The sequence below is a fragment of the Sceloporus undulatus genome, chromosome 6 (assembly GCF_019175285.1).
Source record: "Sceloporus undulatus isolate JIND9_A2432 ecotype Alabama chromosome 6, SceUnd_v1.1, whole genome shotgun sequence".
Taxonomy (NCBI): Eukaryota; Metazoa; Chordata; class Lepidosauria; order Squamata; family Phrynosomatidae; genus Sceloporus; species Sceloporus undulatus.
This window is the reverse complement of record NC_056527.1, coordinates 156,767,390-156,787,626: the sequence shown is the minus strand read 5'-3', so window position 1 is coordinate 156,787,626 and position 20,237 is coordinate 156,767,390. Positions and strand designations below refer to the sequence as shown.

General features: G+C 38.0%; 1 protein-coding gene across 1 annotated transcript in view; it reads right to left on the bottom strand.

Moving 5' to 3' along the window:
* The window catches only part of MYO9A (myosin IXA), a 136,634-nt gene that overhangs the window by 16,594 nt on the left and 99,803 nt on the right, over nt 1-20,237 (bottom strand). Inside the window, 11 exon segments of the mRNA XM_042476657.1 lie at nt 874-979; nt 1,933-2,061; nt 6,822-7,014; nt 9,447-9,508; nt 10,753-10,864; nt 12,067-12,114; nt 13,108-13,296; nt 13,930-14,046; nt 14,935-15,143; nt 15,672-15,811; nt 16,676-16,788. Of these exon segments, the coding sequence (XP_042332591.1) occupies nt 874-979; nt 1,933-2,061; nt 6,822-7,014; nt 9,447-9,508; nt 10,753-10,864; nt 12,067-12,114; nt 13,108-13,296; nt 13,930-14,046; nt 14,935-15,143; nt 15,672-15,811; nt 16,676-16,788 (1,418 nt within the window).

Here is a 20,237-nt window from a genome sequence, read left to right as displayed (position 1 = left end):
CACACATGCCAGTTATTGAGGCAAGAGTCCAAAGTTCTTTTCAGTTACGTTTACTGACACTTCTCCCTTCCATATCAGTTTTCTTAGATATCCTTGCCATCACTCCAAGAACTCAATTACAAATATTTAACTTATTAGGAGAAACACGAGAAAGATTTCTAAAACTAAAATGTGAAAAGAAACCCCCTATTCTAACTACATTTCTGGTATTTTCAAAAACTATTTACATGATAGCCACAATCCTGGTTGGTATATGGATTGTACTTCAGTGCATTATCTGATGAGTTAAGGAGCAATCCACTTACACATGCAGTACCCAAACTCTTAGTTTTTTGGGTGGGTGTGACTGCCCATCCTACAGCACCAATTGCAGCACTATGCTACGAAAAGGCAAAACCCACCTGAATCAATTTAAACTTGACTACATTTTAGTGCCTAATTAGCCTGCATGATTCCTTCCACCCTGCTGCTCTGCATACATCTCCTAAAAATGCAGAAATCTCACTCTAGTCATTGCCACTGACTTTATCAAGTGTGCTCAGATGTTCCGCAATTTTGATATATGAAAACAGTCATAGCATAATGAACTGCATGCACGTATCTGTTTGACAACTTTAAATTTTGTTGCTCTGTTTCCTAATGTCAGAACAATATGCAGAATTGATCTCTAAAACTGTCTGCAATGACTGTGTGTCAGTATGCCATACTGCGTCCACCTGCACAAGTCTCTGAGGGTGTAATGACCCTTTAAAAGCAGCAGCAGTCATCACAAGGAAGCTGCACTGATGATAAGGAACATATATACAGTTTATGTGACATTCATTAACAAAAGTAGTGAAAATAATGAAATCCCAATTCCTTCAGTACTGGTACCTGACAAGGTGAAAGATCAACCGTTCCAAGGTATTAAGATGAGTTCGAGACAGCTGATCAATGACAGAGTACACACCACGGATGGCCTCCTTCCTCTCCTGCAAGCCTGTAAAAGCATTTTTATTTCATTCACTGGAACCATAACCCGCTTAAGAGTGTACAGTGTACACAAGAATTCTTGATAATACAAATCCTTCTTAAAATAAACATTTAAGTTTTAACTAAGTAAGTAAACACACAGATACCATTTCTCTATACCTACCAGCTTTACTCTAGCTGTCTAAATGTCAGTACACAGACAGTTTAAAAGTCCCATAATTCTCCAAATATTTCCAAAGTGGTAGTATAAATTAGCTTTCACTTTGTAAATACAGAGGGATTCAAATGATGAAATGGTTTCTTGACCAAGACAGAGTCTTGGACTGCTGTGTCTCAGACAGTCATTAAAAATCAGCACATTGATTTGTGTCTGAAATTCAAAGAAGCAAGCCAGCTAGCAGAAATGTTTGTAATATAGCCTGTTGGAAGGCTTATGCACCAGTTGGAAATTTCAGAAAGACATCATGAGCAGCCCTGTGTAAAAGAGTCCTGCTATAATCTAGTTTCATAGTGATTATACTGCAAAATCCTCTTGACTTTCTAAACACAAAAATCCCATAGGACAAAGAAAACCATGATGGAGAAATGATAAGCCAGTGGACACACAAACATTTCCCATCCCAATGTTTTTTGTTATGTTTTGTTCACTGAAAGAAGCTGAACAACTACATTTGCATTGTGCTCCTTCTTCTGCAATGCTATCATTGACTAAAAAATTTATGTACAGCGCTGTGTAAATTTACAGCGCTTTATAAATAAAGGTTAATAATAATAATAATAATAATATAATAATATCATTACATTCAAACAAAAATTATTTAAGGTCATTACAATCATCCCTCTGGATTCACTGACTTCCCCATTCAGTCTTGAATTTCCATGGATGGAAAGCCAGGAGGGACAAAATGGCACAAGAGCACGTCACCATTATTTTCAATGGGGGCTTGAATATTTCCTTACCCATCGCTCGCAGAAATTCTTCATAAAGTTCAAATGTCATGAGAGGGTTAGGCAGATCCCTTAGCCACTGCTTGAACACACTGGCAATGACATGGATGTTGTAGTCATCAAGATTTATGTTCTCAATATCTGCTTAACAGCGAGAATGGAAGAAAACATAGTAGAAAAAAAAAAGATTAACAAAAACATTACATTTCAGAACACAGTAATAGACAATCTTGCATCAGTACGACCACAGGTCAGATGATACAAATGGGTATCCCCATCCTAAACCTGGATTACAAAATGATATAGAGACACGACACAGATACTAGTTCCAATCCTATATGGTTCAGCATAGCTAGTAGTTCTGCATGCAAAAGTATACAGTGTGCCCACGTCATACACGGGTGCGCTATACGTGGCTTTCAGCATAAGCTGAAAGCCACGTGGGGTGCAAGGGGTGGCGTGGCGGCGCGGCATGGGCGCACACCCCATTCATCCGTAACTTTCCCCACCATTTCCCCACACTGTGCCTGTCCCCCTTCCCTCAGACTCATGCTTTCCTTTCTCTGGTACTCCAGCCTCCCTGCTCTGAGGAAGGAAGGAGAATGCTGACAGACACTTTCTACATTACAAGAATCCCACCCTCCCTCAGCTGCTGAGGCTGCCTCTTCTCTCCTTCCCTCTGCTCAGATTAGTTACTCCCCCCACTCATCATCCTCATCCAGTTAGTCAACCCTCCCCGACCTTTCTCCCTTTTTGTTTTTCTCTCCACCAACCCATACTATATTAAGTAGTTGATGTAAATATAACAAATGCTGCAATGCACTGTGAACACAGGCTTGCAAATTATGTGACTCTATGTTATTTAACATCCACTATTCACTACATATGTTTACTATATAGTGGATAAATAATACAACAATATACCTAACATAATTATAAGCATAGTATATATAATGTAGAAGGCAATACATATACAGCTGCATATGTGTTTATGAAGGTAAGTATTAAAAGGATGCATAATGTGAAGATTAATAAGAGTGCATTCTATACTATATACAATATGATACAATATATGATTTATACTGATCATACATGCATAATGGATACAGTACACTATATAAATAAGGTATCTAGGGGGTATATGTACATGCTGTTGGTGACATGGGCAGATATGTGTACACAGAGGACAGAGAGAGGGAGAAAGACAATAATACAGTATAGGTATGCTTCTATTCTCACCCTAATTTTGCCTGCTCTAGTTACTTTAATCTTTACCTGTCTTTCCAACAAGTCACTAATGGTTAATGCCCTTATATAGTGCTTTGATCCTGGACTGGGCTTTGTCCTAGTCTCTCTCTCTCTCTCTCTTTCTCTATTGGGATTATGTTGTGTTGTAGTATTTTAGTTCAATTGTTATTATTGTTGTTCTTGCATGGCTTAATGATATGATTCGCTTGCAGCTTAATAGTGATATTCCTCCCCATTCTCATCACAAGACAAAATTGGATGGTATACAATATATAATTAACAATTATACAATTAACATCACCAAATAGAACTTCCAACAAACCTATCCTTTCCCATAATGCCTCCTCAGACATCATGGATGCAGTTAAATTAGTCTCATTCAATATGAAGAGTCTTGGTTTCCCTCTCAAGCATAAAATAATTGCTCCTGCTTGAAAAAAACTAAAACCCAATATTGTTTTTCTACACAAGACCCAGAGAAAAGGTGAAGCATCCGTATTTTCTGACTCGCCCTTCAGCTCACAATATGTCATAGGAGACTCCAGCCAATCCAGATGAATGGGAATGGGAATTTTGATTATCAGTACCTGTCCTTTCAAAGTAGGGGAAACAATCAGAGACACAAAGGGAGATATATATTATACCAGGGCTCTTAATAGGTAAAACTATTATTTTAGCCACTTTTTACTCTTCAAATTCTAATCAGCTATTAGAGGAAGCTGTGGTAGGGGAAATTATAATTGGGGGTGACACCAATGAAGCGCTTATTGACTATCTGGATAGGTCCCACTGCCCAAAGAAGCTCAAGTGACATATCCACTCTAACCCTGGGGGACTGGCGATTCCAGATATCAAACTCTACTTTTATGCTTTCCCATTGGCCCAATTTAGGGAGATAGGCATACATTTCATCCAACAGGGTTAAGGGAGAGACAAAGTCTGCTTTCTCCCCCAAATTCAACCCCAAGAAAATCACTGACAGATTTACAAAACCCATTTCTCTGTCACTCATTAACTACATGGAAAAACTGAGGATATGTTTTGGCCTCCTCTTTCATACTCCATCCCAGTTTTCATATGTGAGATAAATTTAATGAATTCAAAGGATGGAGAGATAAAGGACTCAAGACCCATTTATGGATGAAAAACTTAAAACTAAGAAATCTCTTTCCATTCATCTGCAATGTATTAAAACTACATGGTTCAAATCCACCAAGTCGATTCTTTTGCCATCCAGTTGGCAGAGAAAAGAGAAATTTCATTTTTACTAACTCCTTATGAGTCAGTATGTGATGACAATCATCCACAAAGTAAAGGAGAGGCTGTAATCATATAAAGAATATTAGTGAAGACCATATATGGGAATGGTCTTGAAATTCAGTGCCTCATACTGGTTCCATATTTAATCTCTCTCCCTTATAAGTCCAGATCAACTAACACAAGAGAAGGAATACTTAGAACAATTCACAGATGGTATTTAACTCCCACTCAATTATCAAGAATAGCTGAAAATGTTCTACCATCATGCTGGAGGGGTTGAAAACATATTGATTCCTATCTCCATATGTGGACAGAGTGTCCTAAAGTTAAAACTTTTTGAACAGCAGTCATAAACCAGATCTTGCTTATCACCAAACAAACCATTATTTTTTGTCCTGCACTTTTGTTACTCCATTTGTATACCAAAAAATACAAATACAGTGCACCCTTGTCTTATGCGGGGGATCCATTCCAGACCCTTCTGCATAAGGCAAATAGCGCATATGCTCGAGTCCCACTGAAAATAATGGAGATTGTGTATGATGTACAGTGCGGCGTGTGCGCCACGGGCACACACTCCATTGCAACCCAGTCGCACGGCTTTCAGCATAAAACTGAAAGCCACATAAAACGCGCCCACGTATTTTAAAACATAAGGAGTGGGCAGAGGCCTTTCCTGCTGTGATTACAGCAGGGACCATGGAGACTGCACAGCCTGCTTCCAAAGTGGGCTGCTGCCATGGCCCCAAGCTGTCTGCTGTCTGGAGCTAGATTGTGGCATTGAAGTGGCTTCCGGCTGCTTTGGGAGCATGTGTTATCTAAACACCATACCCACTAAGTGACTGGAAGCTGCTTCTTTCGGCCTGTGTGTTTTGGGCCATAGAAACCTTATCGCCTTCCTTCTGGGTGCTGCAAGAACCAAAATATATGCCCACTGGAAAATGGGAGATTTAACTCTGGAAAAAATGGTGAGCTAGAGTTTGGAATACAAGGTTACTTTAAAAACTTTCCTACACCATTAATTCTTGTAATGTACAAAAGAAATCACACCCCTTTTCTAAGGGCTGGTCAACTTTTATTGATTACTGGTATGTAGAGAGATCTTGTAGCATCTTTGTGACTAACTGAAAAAAGTTGGAAGCATGAGCTTTCGTAGACTAAAAGTCTACTTCTAAATGCATCTGAGGAGATAGACTTCAGTCTATGAAAACTCATGCTGCCAAATTATTTCTTTCAGTTAATTACAAAGGTGCTATAAGACCTCTCTACATACTGATTCTACAGACAAACATGGCTTCAAATTCTTATTGATTCGGTTACTGCTACCTCACATTTGCCCAGACCACGGTCAGGAACTGCTGACTGGTGGAGAAACACTTTCTTCTTGAACCTGAATCCACCATGAAAGATTCCTTCAGTGAACATTTGTGTTCATCCTATTCATACAATGCCACCCAGATGAATGGACTAATAAAATTGTCCATTAAATGTCACTTATATGTATTTTTCTGTTAACTCATATCCTGAGCCTGTTTGAACATTTTGTTGTTGTTGATGATTTAGGGTCCAAACTGACAGGCCAAAATAAAGCTGTTTCGAGTCACTTTGGAGATATGCAGTTTAAATGACACAAGCATCTTAAGAAGCCAGAAGCTGTGCCAAAGCTGCACTCCAGTCCTTAGGACTAGAGCGTGGCTTTGGTGTGGCTTCCGGCCTCTTAGGTTGCATGCATCATTTAAACAGCATGCCTCCAAAGTGACCTGGAGCAGCTTTATTTTGGCCTGCCTGTTTGGGCCCTTTGTATTCTTTGTGGAACTGAAATAAATACAAAGTTTTTTAAAGAAAAAAATCATGAAGCTATCTAAGCTCCTATGTTGTGAGACAGCATTGCTTTGAAAGTAAAGGTAGACTAAAGATTCAGTGCAGAAATACACCATGCAGATAACACAGTGAACTATTATTTACACTAAACCAGACTTTAGAGTCAAAACCATAGTTTTAACTTCTAAATTCACCAATCTGGGTTACCATGATTTAAAATTGTTTGCTCTCATTTTCCATTTGTGTTCAGCACACTCCATTCTATGATGTTCAGGCTCCTATATGTGGAACAATAATCAGAATTAGTCACTCCACACACTTTTCTCTGATGTTCAAACCCTAGACATGGAGCATGTTGATAACTAACACTAAGCAGTGTCAGCATGAGCTAGTTTGCTGGCTGATTTGAAACCACCATTTATCAAGTCAGCCATCTCTCTAAACTATAGCTTCCTTTTAGGAGTAATGGCTCTAGAACTACCAGTGTAAGCTCAGATGACTGTCAAATCTGCAATTCTGCTACATGTAAAATCAAAAAAGAGAGGTTCCTTTTCTTTAGAATGTTTTCTTACCTGTGTCAAGTCCCTGTCGCAGCTCTTTAATCTTATTGGTTGATCCAGATTTTCGGTAGATGCCCTCTGTGTACAGTGCATGCATTTCTATATAGCTAGTAAGCTTTTCAAACACTACTGGCACTGTTCGCTCTTCGCTGGTCAGACGGGAGAGTTCAACTCCAAATTGTCGTGAAGAAATCTCAGGATCATACTACAAGAACAGAGATTAAGCTTAGCAATATTTTGTGAGGCTACATCAAACCAATGCTGGCAATAATGAATCTAGGAATGCTTTAAAACCCATTATAGCAACAGATGCAAAGAGTAGGGAAGCACACTACTTTAAAAACAGCAGCCTGACTTCTTGCAACATGTCAGGCCAACATGAGGCAGCAGAAATAGTGTTCATACAAATGCTCCTTCATTAATTTGATTATTTAATTTATACCACATCTTTCTCCCAATAAGGGGCCCAAAGCAGCTTACAATAGCCACAAATGCATTCACATCACTGTGCTGATAGAACTGCCACAGGTCCAGTTAACAGCAGGGACATACAATTCAGAGCTAAAGCAGGCCTGCAGCCACCAAAATGGCTCTGGACAAGAGCCCACAGCCAATGTTCCTAACTCAGCTCTTCACTCCAGAGTTTACTGCTTGTTCAGGACCCTTGCTCTGATGTCTTCAGCTTTGTCCATGACTGTGACAGCAGGGATGTTCAGTGCAAGGATAAATAAATCATTTGCACCATAAGCATTTTATCTAACTAGGAAGTCACAGAGCAAGAGAATGCACCTGGAAGCCTTGTTGATTGTTTGTCATACAGAGCCACTTTAGAGACTCAGCACTCAGCAATTAGGTCATATTTTAATCTGTACAAGAGTTTCTGGTGAGGGGGCATTCACAGAGGTTCAAAACAGGCTTTGGAAATATGTGCAAAGGGTCCTCACCCAAGGAATTAATGAGAAAGTGGGCACAAGACCAAGGCCCTCCAGGACCTGGAGCTTCTCATTCAGCATCACTATTAAGCACATAAAAGTAAAAGGGGGAGATTAGGAAGTGATTTACACTGGGGAACAGACTCTCCATGCAGTAATACACCAGAAGAAAAGGAAAAAATAACTGTTTCAGCTCTTGCAAACAGAATCAAGCTTCTCCAATAATAGTCTTGTAAGATCTCTTCATTATAATATATAATCATTTCCCACTATGATTGGGCAATAAAAAGCTAGAAGTAAAAGATTAGCTCTTAATTAACTCCACCGTAAGGCCAACTGTACTAAATGAAGTGACCAGGAGATAAGAATGTCTACAGATCTTCTCAAGAGGTTGTGTCTTTCCATACAACACAGGTAATCAATAACACCCTAGAACAGGAGCATAGCCTGATGAAAAACCATAATGACAGAAAAATCTGACTCAAAGCAGAGAAAACCATCTTAACGTTGCCAACAGTAAATGATCAGCTATTTTTTCTTAAACTTCCCTCTTTCTGCTTAAAACATGAAGTTAAACACAGCAACATACATTGTCACTAGTATTAAGAAAATAAAATACTACTTAGATTTCCCCTTTAGAGTGAATACTCTTTTTTCTTATTTGCTGAAGTTATGGCAGCAGACAATAGGATCTAAGCCCAGAAAACAGCTAGCTAGATAGCTGAACCGTTTTTAGTCTGAAAATAACACTACGACATGCATGCATATACACATTAATGACAATTACAATGGTTTAGAATTGTGAGATCCTTCCTGAACTGGTTGGCATGAGAGATTAACTCACGTGTTCTGGATTGTGTCTTCAGCCTCACAGAAAATTGAATATTTTACAGGAAAGCAAAACAGTTAGACTAATAATCCCATCATTACCCTAATAAAGTATGGTCTATTGCCTATAAGTAAACCTAGTTTATTCACAACATAACACATGCATTGCCAAAGGTAGCCAGAGATAATATAAGCTGAAATGGTTATAAAGAAAATCAAGATGTATTTGAAGGCTCCAATGAGATTTTTTTAAAAGACAGTTAGTTACATAGGAAAAGGCATATCTATCCTAAAAAAACTTACACCCTGAAAATATCTCAAATGTTGATAAAGCCTTGGTCCACAGTATATCCTAATACATTATCCAGAACAAAAACAGCTGAGTAAACCAAAAACAGGAGACTATAGAAAGGTAAGAGTTTAGCAGTCAGTAAGCACATTCATTTTCCTTGTTTTTCATATTTACTTCCTGACTATCTAATGTAGCCGGAACTAAAAATATATTTAATTTAAATTTTTTTAGCAGAAGTTAAGGAAGCCAAGTGGCTAATACTAGGCCACCTAATAGGAAGTCCATACTACTATGGCAAGGCACATAACGCTACAAACTTTTCTCTCCACATCTGCACTGCAAGACAGGCTCTATGTTAAATATAATGCCAAGCAACAACAGTTCAGGTATTGTTTAGAAACCCAGGGATGAGGTGACCTGTGCGTTTGACATGATGAGCCATGATAAAACAGGACCTAAATCAGAGGAGAACTGAAGATGGAATGTTTGTGTCTTTTAAGAAGATAATTTCTCAAAATCTTGTGATAAGCATCCCATATGGGAAGGTTAGAAACAACCACAGGCATACAGATGATGAAACCTTACCTTTTTGGAGCACTTTGTTGTGGTTTTGAGACAGCACTTTCGGTGGCAGGCATACTTGCATACTGAAACAAGGGGAGAAAAACATTGTCTATTTCACAAACTCAAACAATGCAGTATCATAGTGTTACTGAGGGAAGATCAAGAAGGCAAGGAAAATACCCACACTCTTAGCTATATCCTGTTGAACCAGGTTGGACTTTGGGCTATGTTCCAGAGAGACAGACAGACAGGGCAGGGCAAGGCAAACACACAGAACAGAAATACATGTTATCTTGGGAAACATGTGTTCTCAAATCTATACTAGCTAAGGTAATGCAGGTGGAGTGGGGGATTATTTTATAAAAGAGGTGGTGGGCAGGGAAAGCTTTGACCACCCAATCTTGCCTCCCACTTCTCTCATGCATTATAAGGCAAACCTAGGACTAAGTACCTCATATGGCGCCATTAAATGCCATTCTGCCATTTGGTACTCACTGCTGGCAATCTATTGAGGAGTTGGATTTTTTGCCCTCACTTTTAACTAATTCAGGTCAATCATCTGGGTAAAAACACACACAGGCCGAAGAATCCATGGGACTTGGAAAACTGGAAGCACAATGCTCCTACTCTCTGAAATTAGTATTCTATAGATACAGTTCATTCTTACAGCAAAGCTTGTTGACCATTTTCCCAGTAGTAATCTGAAGTTACTGAAAAATAACGTAATCCTCATGTAGAAATGGTCATTTCTATATTCAGTATATCACTGAAACCAGACAGAAGAACTAATACCCTCTACCCTGGCCCAATTTAGGAAGGATCTCAAAACCTTCCTATTTCAGCAGGCATTCCCCGAATAAATATCCTGTGGGCCTCCCTCCTCTTCCGTGGCCGAGAGGTTGGGCTATGGGGCTTTTTACTGCTGTTTGTTTTGATTGTGTTTTTAACCATGTATGTTTTTAATATGTTGTGAGCCGCCCTGATCGAAGGAAGGGCGGCATATAAATAAAACTTTTATTTATTTATTTATTTAATAACAGTCTAAATACAGGGGTTCTCAGCCAGGATTCCCTAGAACCCTACAGTTCTGTGAGAGATTGCTAGATGTCCAATGAGAGAGATCATAATTGGAAACAAAAATGTTTTTGGGGGGTGATAGACATAGCAATTTTAATGTGGGGCCTAAAAATTATTTTAAGGGTTCTTTCAAGGAAAAAGGGTAAAAGAAGGCTGGTATAGTATAAACACTTTTTAAAAACGAATGAGAAGAAGAGTATAGGCTGAAAGGGGACATAGGACAACAATAAGAATAAGACATCAGGCTTACATTTGCAAACAGAGGCTCTGTCCATTATCCAAATCAAAGAGGAACAGAATTCACAGTAAGTGGGTATGCTGTACTGAGTGGCCTTAAAAATGTGCCCATTATGTTCTTCAACCTGTCAAAAAGAGGGGAGAAAAGTACAGTTTGACATTCAGTGATAGCCAAAAACATATCTAATCAGAGTGTTTATTCTTACACTAAAAACCTATATGTTGAGAGATCTTGCAGCACTACTAACTGAAAGGAAGAAGTTGGCAGCATAAGCTTCCGTAGATTTCGGTCTACTTCTTCAGACCAAATGCATTTGAGGAAGAAGACTTAAGTTTATGAAACTTCATGCTGCCAACTTCTTTCTTTCAATTAGTCTCAAAGGTGCTACAAGATCTCTCTACATACTGATTTTACAGAGTAACATGGCTGCATCTTTTAATTCTACTAAAAATCTAAACTAACTTGTGAAAAAGCATCTGTTAGTTTATTGTTCAGGTGGAATGTCAAAACTGAATTCCTAACTAGGCCAACTCCCTGACTCAGAATGCTGAACAGCTGTATTTTGTTATGTTGAACAATGTAAAAATATATTAAAATAAATTAAAATGTCCTCCTCAATCACACCAATGATGCATCCAAGTCATCAGAACATTAGCAGAAAATTCTAGTACCTGCTACTCCATCTAGACTCACAGGATGCATGGTTGTATCAGAGCACAACAATTTATGCCCTCTGCAATTTACACAACTGGTGCAACTACATACTTTTTTTTTGTATTTAGGGAAAATATTTTCATGAGAATGCAGTATATTGGAAAAATATTTGTAAGATTCTGAGCTATTTTTTTCTTACAAGTGAATTTGTTCTATCTCTGAGATGGCTGCAGGTTTGTTTTTATTTCAGTTAGGGAAACTAAACATATTACAGATGCCATATTACACATGCCAGTTATGGGATGGGTCAACACATAGTCACACTTGAGCAGACTTCAATACTCTGTGCCAAAATCTGGATGCAATCCCAAATGGACAATTCAAACACAGTCATGTGCTTAAAAAGTGTCATACTGTGTTACTTGTGTAACAAGCTTAGGTGGGTTGAAGGAACAAGATTATGAATCTCATACACCATAAAGTGAAATGCATGGAAATTTTCTTTGAATGCTTTGAGTTCTATAACTACTACATAATCACTGGTGAACATATACATTTATTATATTATTCCATGGTCACCAACACTGGAAGCACTAACTGAACAACACAGTAATATCCTTATCAAATCTCTCACTGAAACTTCTAATTAAAAGAGGAAATATGTCAGCTTACAACATCTGCTTCCTTCTTCCGTCTCTTCTTTCTTTCTGTTTTTGTCATCTAAAACAGTAAGGAACTAAATAAGCAATCAACAGTTTCTACGTCTTTTCAACTTCCCCACCACATCATTCTGCTTCTGTCCCTTACAATATATACTGTATTTATATCAAATACACTGTTATTGTTTCATATAGTATTTCCTTCTCCAAGCTGTCATTATTTTGGTATTTATATAATAGAGTGGGCCATTGGTATATAAAATAATAATAAAGTTTTTATTTCTATCCCGCTCCTTCCTGCGATCAGGGCAGCTGGGGTTTGGTTCCAGGACCCCCTCGTGGATACCAAAATTCATGGATGCTCTAGTCCCATTAAATACAAAATTGAAGTCATAAGAATGAAATATTCATACAGTTATATAATTACCATTTGCAAGATAAATTTTTATAGGTGAGTGGTTCACAACCATATACTACAGTAGAACAAAGGGATGTTCACATGGTGGTGTTGTTATTGTTGTTATGCCTTCAAAACATTTCAGACTTATGGCAACCCTAAGGCAAACTTACAACAGGGTTTTCTTGGCAAAATTTGTTTCCAGGGGGATTGTCCTTGCCATTCTCTGAGGCTGAAAGAATGTAACTTGCTCAAGGTCACCCAGTTGGCTTCCATGGTCCAGCAGAGATTCGAACCCTGGTTTCCAGGGCCCTAGTCCAATACTCAGACCACTACACCACACTAGCTCCCAGATGCCCACATGCAATATCTTAATGAACATTGTGCTTTGTGATCTTAAGTTCATGGAGTAATACAAGCTATCACTTTCAAATGACATCTATTATTTAACATCTCTCACAGAAAAACTAAAAATAATATTCAGAATTGCAAGGAAAGTTTGTGCCACAGTTATTCAGCAACAACTGCATTTTCTGAAAAACAATGCCTGAAGAGGCAATGAAATCACAAGAGGGAGACTGTTTCAAAGACATAAAGAACACAATCCATAAGGATGTAAGAACAAAATATTTACTGGGTTGTGCTACACCAGTTTACCTTTGAGGCAGTGTAATCTTGAGGCATATATTCTGTCATATATTCATCCAAAAACACCTTGAAAGTATTGACCCAGACACCAACAGGGGATTCATTCCAGTCCCTTTGTTCAAACTTCATTGTTTTCTCCAGAATCTGTTCAAAAAGGGCATGCAAGTCTTTGTACCGGATGCTATTTCCATCACCCACCTATTAACATACAAAGAGGAAATAAAAATGGAATGCCATTTAAATTTACCAATTTCATGGCATTTTTCAACCACATGTTCTTAAAGAAATACACAAAACACTTTAAAAATCTTAATATGGCTTAAAAAATCTAGAATCAAAAGAGAAGCATAAGTGCACTACTGGATCAGAGAATAACATAAGATGCTAGCAACCACTAAATCTCAAAAACACAACAGAATAAACTAATTCTCAAAAGCATATCAAGACCTTGGTTTCTCTTGCTAAGAGATTTAACTGGTAAGAAAGGAATAAATGGGGAAGAGGTGTGTCAATTCTACATAAAACCACCAAAAGTCTGGACTTAAGAATATCAACTCATGATGTGGGTTGCATTTTGTAAGAATTAATTACAATTGGATTTGAGGGTCTCTTCACAGTATAATGCTTCAACCATTTTTGGCTGAAGTCAAGTTGACCTTTCTGTTCCTTCTAAACATATTTTCATCTCTTTTTCTTAAAAACCATTTAAGAGTAATCACTATCCCTACTATGAAAACCAACATATCACAATATGCATGGGGAGTAGAGTGTAGCATCAGGAAAACAAATTTTGTTTTCTTAAATTTAAAATAAAGTAATTCTGTAACTTACTGCCAAAGCTGAAGAGTAGAAACTGAAAATATTTTGTCGGAATTCTTTCAGGGCTTTTTTAAAGACAACATCCACCATTGTGTCTTTTTTACAATCTTCACTGTCCAGATCATTCATCTGTGAATCACAAAATAATCACAAAGTAATTACATAATTACTTTATCATTATGCCTTTGAGCTTAATGCATATGTGGGGATGAAGGGTTCAATTTCATTGTGTTCTAGCATAAGTAACAATAAGGTACAATCTGGGACACAACTATGAGAGAGCTTGCCCTCTTTAGGGGTAAGGAAGCAGGTTTAGCCCCAACCTAAAGGGGAGAAAGTGAAAGTATTTCCTTTCTCCAGAATAAGTGAAGGCTTTACACAGCATACCTACAAGGAAGGGTAAAGCACTACACTTTGATACTGTTGTACTAGGGATAACAAAAACTATCCTCCAGGCTGCAACACTGGTGGTTATATCCTATGCAGATTATTCACCAATTTATATATATAAGGTACTTGTTGTTGTATGCCTTTGAGTCATTTCTAACATGACAACCCTAAGATGAACCTATCACAGGGTTTTCTGGGGCTGAGAGTGTGTGACTTGCCCAAGGTCTGTTTCCATGGACAAGTGGGAAATCAAACCCTGGTCTCCAGAGTCATAGTCCAATGCTCAAACCACTACACCACAATGGCTCTCCTTTAAGATACTATTGCTTATTGATAACATAAAAGAGACCCACTTGATACAACCACACAATCTATATAATCCAGCACACCATTTCCAGCAATGACAAGCAACATGCTTCCATTAAGTGCCCCAAAATCAGAGATAAAGAAAACTTTCCTTTCCAATCTGGTATTTTGGCCCAACTGGTATATGTTGAAATATATACCTTTGAGAAAGGTCCCATTTATAATGACTAGCAGTCACTGCTAGAAAGATCCTTGAATACCTCTCTGTAAGTGGTATATTGTACACAATTATTGGCATATCCATTTCTGAAGAGAAGTTACCTTTTTCAAAAGAAACTCATCCATGCTTTTCAAGTCTCTGACACTGCTTATGATCTGAAGACCATCATTCTGCCACTGAGCAGGTTCCATAGTTACACTGCTGATTTTCAGGCTGCGCTTTCGCTTCACCTTGGGAGATGGCTCTTTGTTTTCCTTGCATTCCCTTCGATAAATGCCAGACAATTCAGGACTCCTTGGGGGAGTTAGCTCTAAGAGTGCAAATAACTAAATAAATATACTTCTCATCAAAAACTTGTCCAACAATGAGCAGAACTATTTTCTAGACACATACTATAAACATTAATGACCCAAACCCAGACTTTTCTTCTGCATCTGGAGTCCTGATGTAAAGAAGCAGTTGAAGCTCATCCATCTAATGCACTGTCTGGGCCACCCCAGGAAATTTAGTGTCTTGGAGAAATTGCGAGTGAATCCAGATGAGTAACCATCAAGTGGTCACTTACTATCGTGTGCTTGTAACCACTTTGTATAAGCTGGTCTGTCCTGCCCTGTAGTGAAAAGAAGCTTGCCAGTTCTTTTTCTTGCCCTGATTTATGATTAGATGGTGAAGCATGAAAATGTTCTTCCTATCACTTGACAGACCAATGGAAACAACCACCTTACTAAGTGATTAACCATTTAATTTTCTTTGTGTTTCCTGAATAAGAAATAAATTCTTAGCACTTTTCTATCTGAAATCTGAATTAAGCTGCCACCATGCCACACCCTGAGTTTACCTTCTTCAAGCTGTAGACCTGTAAAATCTTGACCTGAATAGAATTCCAACAGCTCTGACTGGGTAGCAAGCTTCTCCCGGCTTATTTTCTTCTCTCCCTGTCTCCCCTTCCCCCAGAATTTCATCTTGGCTCTTTGAGGTCTGCTAAATGACAAATCAGAAAAGATTAGATGCATTGCGTCTGGTTCTCCATTTTATTCACTGTCTTTTCACTAATGTTAAAATACCTCTTGCATCTTGACCAACTTTTCCAACTGTGACAGTGAACATGATAACAGAAGTTATCTAACAGATAAGGAGGAACAAATCATATTCATTATAGTGCACATGACACCAAACAGTTTTAATAAAATAGGAGGTCTGATACAAACATACATCATTTGGAGTATGTGACAATCACACACACCAAATTTTGCAACTTTGAACATGAGATTTTAATAGTTTTGCTCTGTTTTGTCTGTACATTGCTAAAAAAATTAATATAAGGCTTTCATAAATGCAAATAAATAAATAACCCTAGAGCAAAAATCCCATTCCAGATATAGGGCTGATTTTTTTCAATTTCTCTTCAAATCGTATAAATCTTTTGCTTTTCTGGTACTGTTACTAACAGCAGCTTAAAGAATTCAAAATAACAACAGAAGTAGCATGAGTGACATGATATGTATTTTTCGCATTTTTACATGACTTAAATGTGCACAGCACAAATTGGTATCTGCTGCCTGCTGCATGGCTCTGAAACTCACATTTTATCAGGGTGAAGTAAGAAAGGCATATGTTGCCACACTAAATATTATACAGGAAATGCAAAATATTAAACATAAATTTTGCATTTTCCCATCTTTTGCTGATAGTGTGGAATATCTGGATTCTCTATTTCAAACATGCTTCTGAGGAAGTAGGTCAAATCTACAAAAGCTCGTGCTACCAGCTTCTTTCATTCGGTTAGTTTCAAAGGTGCTACAAGTACCCTTTGCCTATATGTTCTTGTTAGACATTTTATACCTCCCATCTGTAGCAATTATCTTCTGTGAAGATGCCAGCTTTCCAATCTCTCCTTGAGACATTGTTTTGTGGAGTTTTGCTTGACCTTCACTTGATGTGAATCTCTGCAGCATCTGCAACAATTACAAGCACAATACATACTTCAGCACTCAGAGTGCCTTTTGATATTATAAAGGAGGCACAATTATTTTACAATGGTTTAGCTATTTAAGCTGCTGTGGAGAAAGATACTTACAATGTAAAGATGCTTTTAATTGAAATGACTTGCCTTGGCTTCTTTTCGGTTGATAAAGAACTGGCTATATATAAAGAAATGATCTACAAGTCCCTTGTTACAGAAGGAGCGAATATGCAGCACATTATTTTCCTGCCAGTACTATCTCAAAAAATCAATACTGGAAAGAACAGCAAGCAGCTCCACATATTTTTTTATGCCTATTTGAGGCATTCTTGGAAGCTGACAGTGGGTGGCTATACACCCTAATTATTTTACTTCTGATAATGCCTCACAACCTACCCGTAAAGGGCTATTATAAAGCTGCTTGTTATAACAACATTTCTGGGTAAATGGAGGTGGATGGATGAGCGGGCTTGGCATTATTGGAAATTCAGATTTGAACAGGAAGTACAAATAGAACCTTGTTTATTGGAACCTTGTCAATACAATTAGGTTTATTGATTTATTGTTTATTTATTATTTCTTTAATAAAGATATGTGCACAATATTTACTTCGGTCAATATGGTTACACCTGCTTGTCATTCCTGCTTGCACTGAATGGGGGCTGGAGTAAAGGAAATTGGATTAGTCCAGCCTCCTAAGTTATATCTATGAGCTGTGCACTTCCTGTTCTAATGCCAACTGAAGCAGTTCTTCTAAGGAAATGTTTCAGTTTTCCTTTTCTCAGCTTTACTGCTGGAAACAATTCAAAGATATTTACATGCAAATAAGATCTACACACCATTTATAGAACAGCCCTTACATACAAATATCGATTTAGCTGGCAAGGTGTAGATAGTCTATCTGTCATTATTATTATTATTATTATTATTATTATTATTATTATTTCTATACCGCCCGGTGGCAAAGCCAATCTGGGCGGTGAACAACAGTTGGTATCTGCACTGCTTTGTAGCTGGCCAAATTCTGGGGTATGTACATACGTCAGTGGCATTCATCCATTTCCCTCCCCGGCGGAACTAAGAACCCTGATACATTAACCTTATCCAGGCTGATTTATGTCCAGCATCCTGTTTCTTAGAGTGGCTATCCAAATACTTATGGGAAGGTGACAATCAGCTGGTATTGAGACACAAGCTGACTTATCTTATTAGTAGTTATATACTTGTGACCAGTTATCCTTGATTTGCTTCTTAAGTTTGTCTAATTCTCTTTTGAAGCCAAATGCTGTAAGAGTAAAATCCACAGTCTTTATGTGCTGAACAAAGAAATAGTCTGTCTCGCATTATCGACCATTCAGTTCCACTGAATGAGCAAGTGTCCTTTATACCACAAGGAAAACAACATATCTCTATCCAGTTTCCATACCATCTATACTTTTAGTGCGTTGTTCTCCATATTCTTGTATGTTTTTATAAACTAAAGAGCCCCAAATATTGCACCCTCCTGCACAATGGATTTGCTTCAGCCCCATTAATTGAGTTGCAATTTTCTGCAACTTTTCTAGCATTACAATACCTTTTGGAGGTGTGGTAACTATAATAACAGAGTATTCTGGGTGTATTATAGCTGAGGAACCAGGACATCTCCAGTTAACTATCAATTCCCATTATGCCCAAACTGGCAAACCTTAGTTTCTAGGCTGAAAAAAGGCAGGCTCTTAAGCCATGGTTTACAGTTATTTCAGTCTTAAATCCAATTCTTAGCCCAAATTGGACTACTGAAAAGCTGAGCCTGGCCAGACATGTTAGAGAGGCAAGGACTTGCATCAAATGCTCTAAAATATTCCAAAACAGCATAAGAGAGCCCATCTGTAAGTCACGGATATCTCTATCTATCTATCTATCTATCTATCGTGATTTTTGTAGCTAGCTGCACACTTAATAAGATGTCTGTGTCTCCCTCAGTCCCTTATAGCAGGAAATTACTTCATGTATTACAAAACAATCTGGAAATAGTATTTGTTGTCTTTTTATATTCCAAAATGGCATAGGTGTAAGTAAGTGTTATTTTCAAAGTTAATTCAAAATTATCAAATGGGAAATTTTTGATATATTCCACAAAAATAAACTCTGTATCTAAATGTAAATGCATTCCAGAATTTTCAGAATGATTACATAAAACCTATTTCTTAAATGCTGATACTGCAGTCACAACGTTCTGAGTTTGATCCCAAGGCTCCAAGGTTGACTCAGCCTTCCATCCTTTTGTAGGTTGGTAAGATGAGTACCCAGCTTGTTGGGGGCCATACCACCCTGAACATGCCCGATCTCGTCTGACCTCAGAACATCAACATTTTAAAAGATCAAGTAGCAAGTGATAGGAAAGTCTTCAACTTCTTCATTGCCATCGAAGCAGATAATATGGAGCCTGACAGCCAAACAGAACAACTTAATTTAAGGCAGATCACATCCTCCTTTGTTCCAGGTACACAACAACACATGATGAGAACCTCCACGTTCAATGCAACTAAAATTCTAAATCATTCACACTCATGCTTTAAGAGTAGAGACTTAGGGAGCTGGGTATGTTCAGCCAGGAGAAAAGAAGATTGAGAGGTGATATGATAACCCTGGTTTAAGTATTTGAAGCAGTGCCATATTGAGAATAGAGCAAGCTTGTTTTCTGCTGCTCCAGAGAATAGGACATGGAGCAATGGATTCAAACTACAGGAAAAGAAATTCCACCTCAGCATTAGAAAGAACTTCCTGACAGTAAGAGCTGTTTGACAGTGAAAGACACTCCCTCAGAGTGTAATGGTCTCCTTTAGAAGTTTTTAAATAGAGGCTGGATGGCCATCTGTCGGGGATGTTTTGATTGGGAGTTCCTGCATGGCAAGAAGCTTGACTGGATGGCCCTTGTGGTCTCTTTCAATTCTATGATTCCATGTCTAAGATATTCAAGTACACAACAAATTTCTGAAGCTCTGTTCCCAGTCATGTTAAGTGTAGCATAAAAAACTACATAAATATAGAGTGCTTTTGAGTCTAAAGTACCTATTCATAAAGAAGATTATCTGCTATGTGCCTATGAAATGTACTACTTTAACCTTGCCCTTTACCAATCAGTCTGTCTGGGTGGTAAATTTTAAAGGAGTAGCCATGTAAAGTCTTTCACAGCAAACAGAAAAGAAAATCCTGTAGCATTTTAAGAAAACAGATTATTATGGCATGTTTATAATGGAACAGATGCAGATGCTCTCCTTGGCAGAGACAGAGAGAATAAGTCTTTTATTTGCTGTTTTATTATACTGTTTTTATTGTCTGTTTTGCAGTTTCCAAATTACTGTTGCACTGCAGTGAGCCAAGATAGCAAATTATTGAGCAAGTTTAGGCAGTAGGGCAAACAGAGCATGAAATAGAAGCAGTACAGTCTGGCATTGC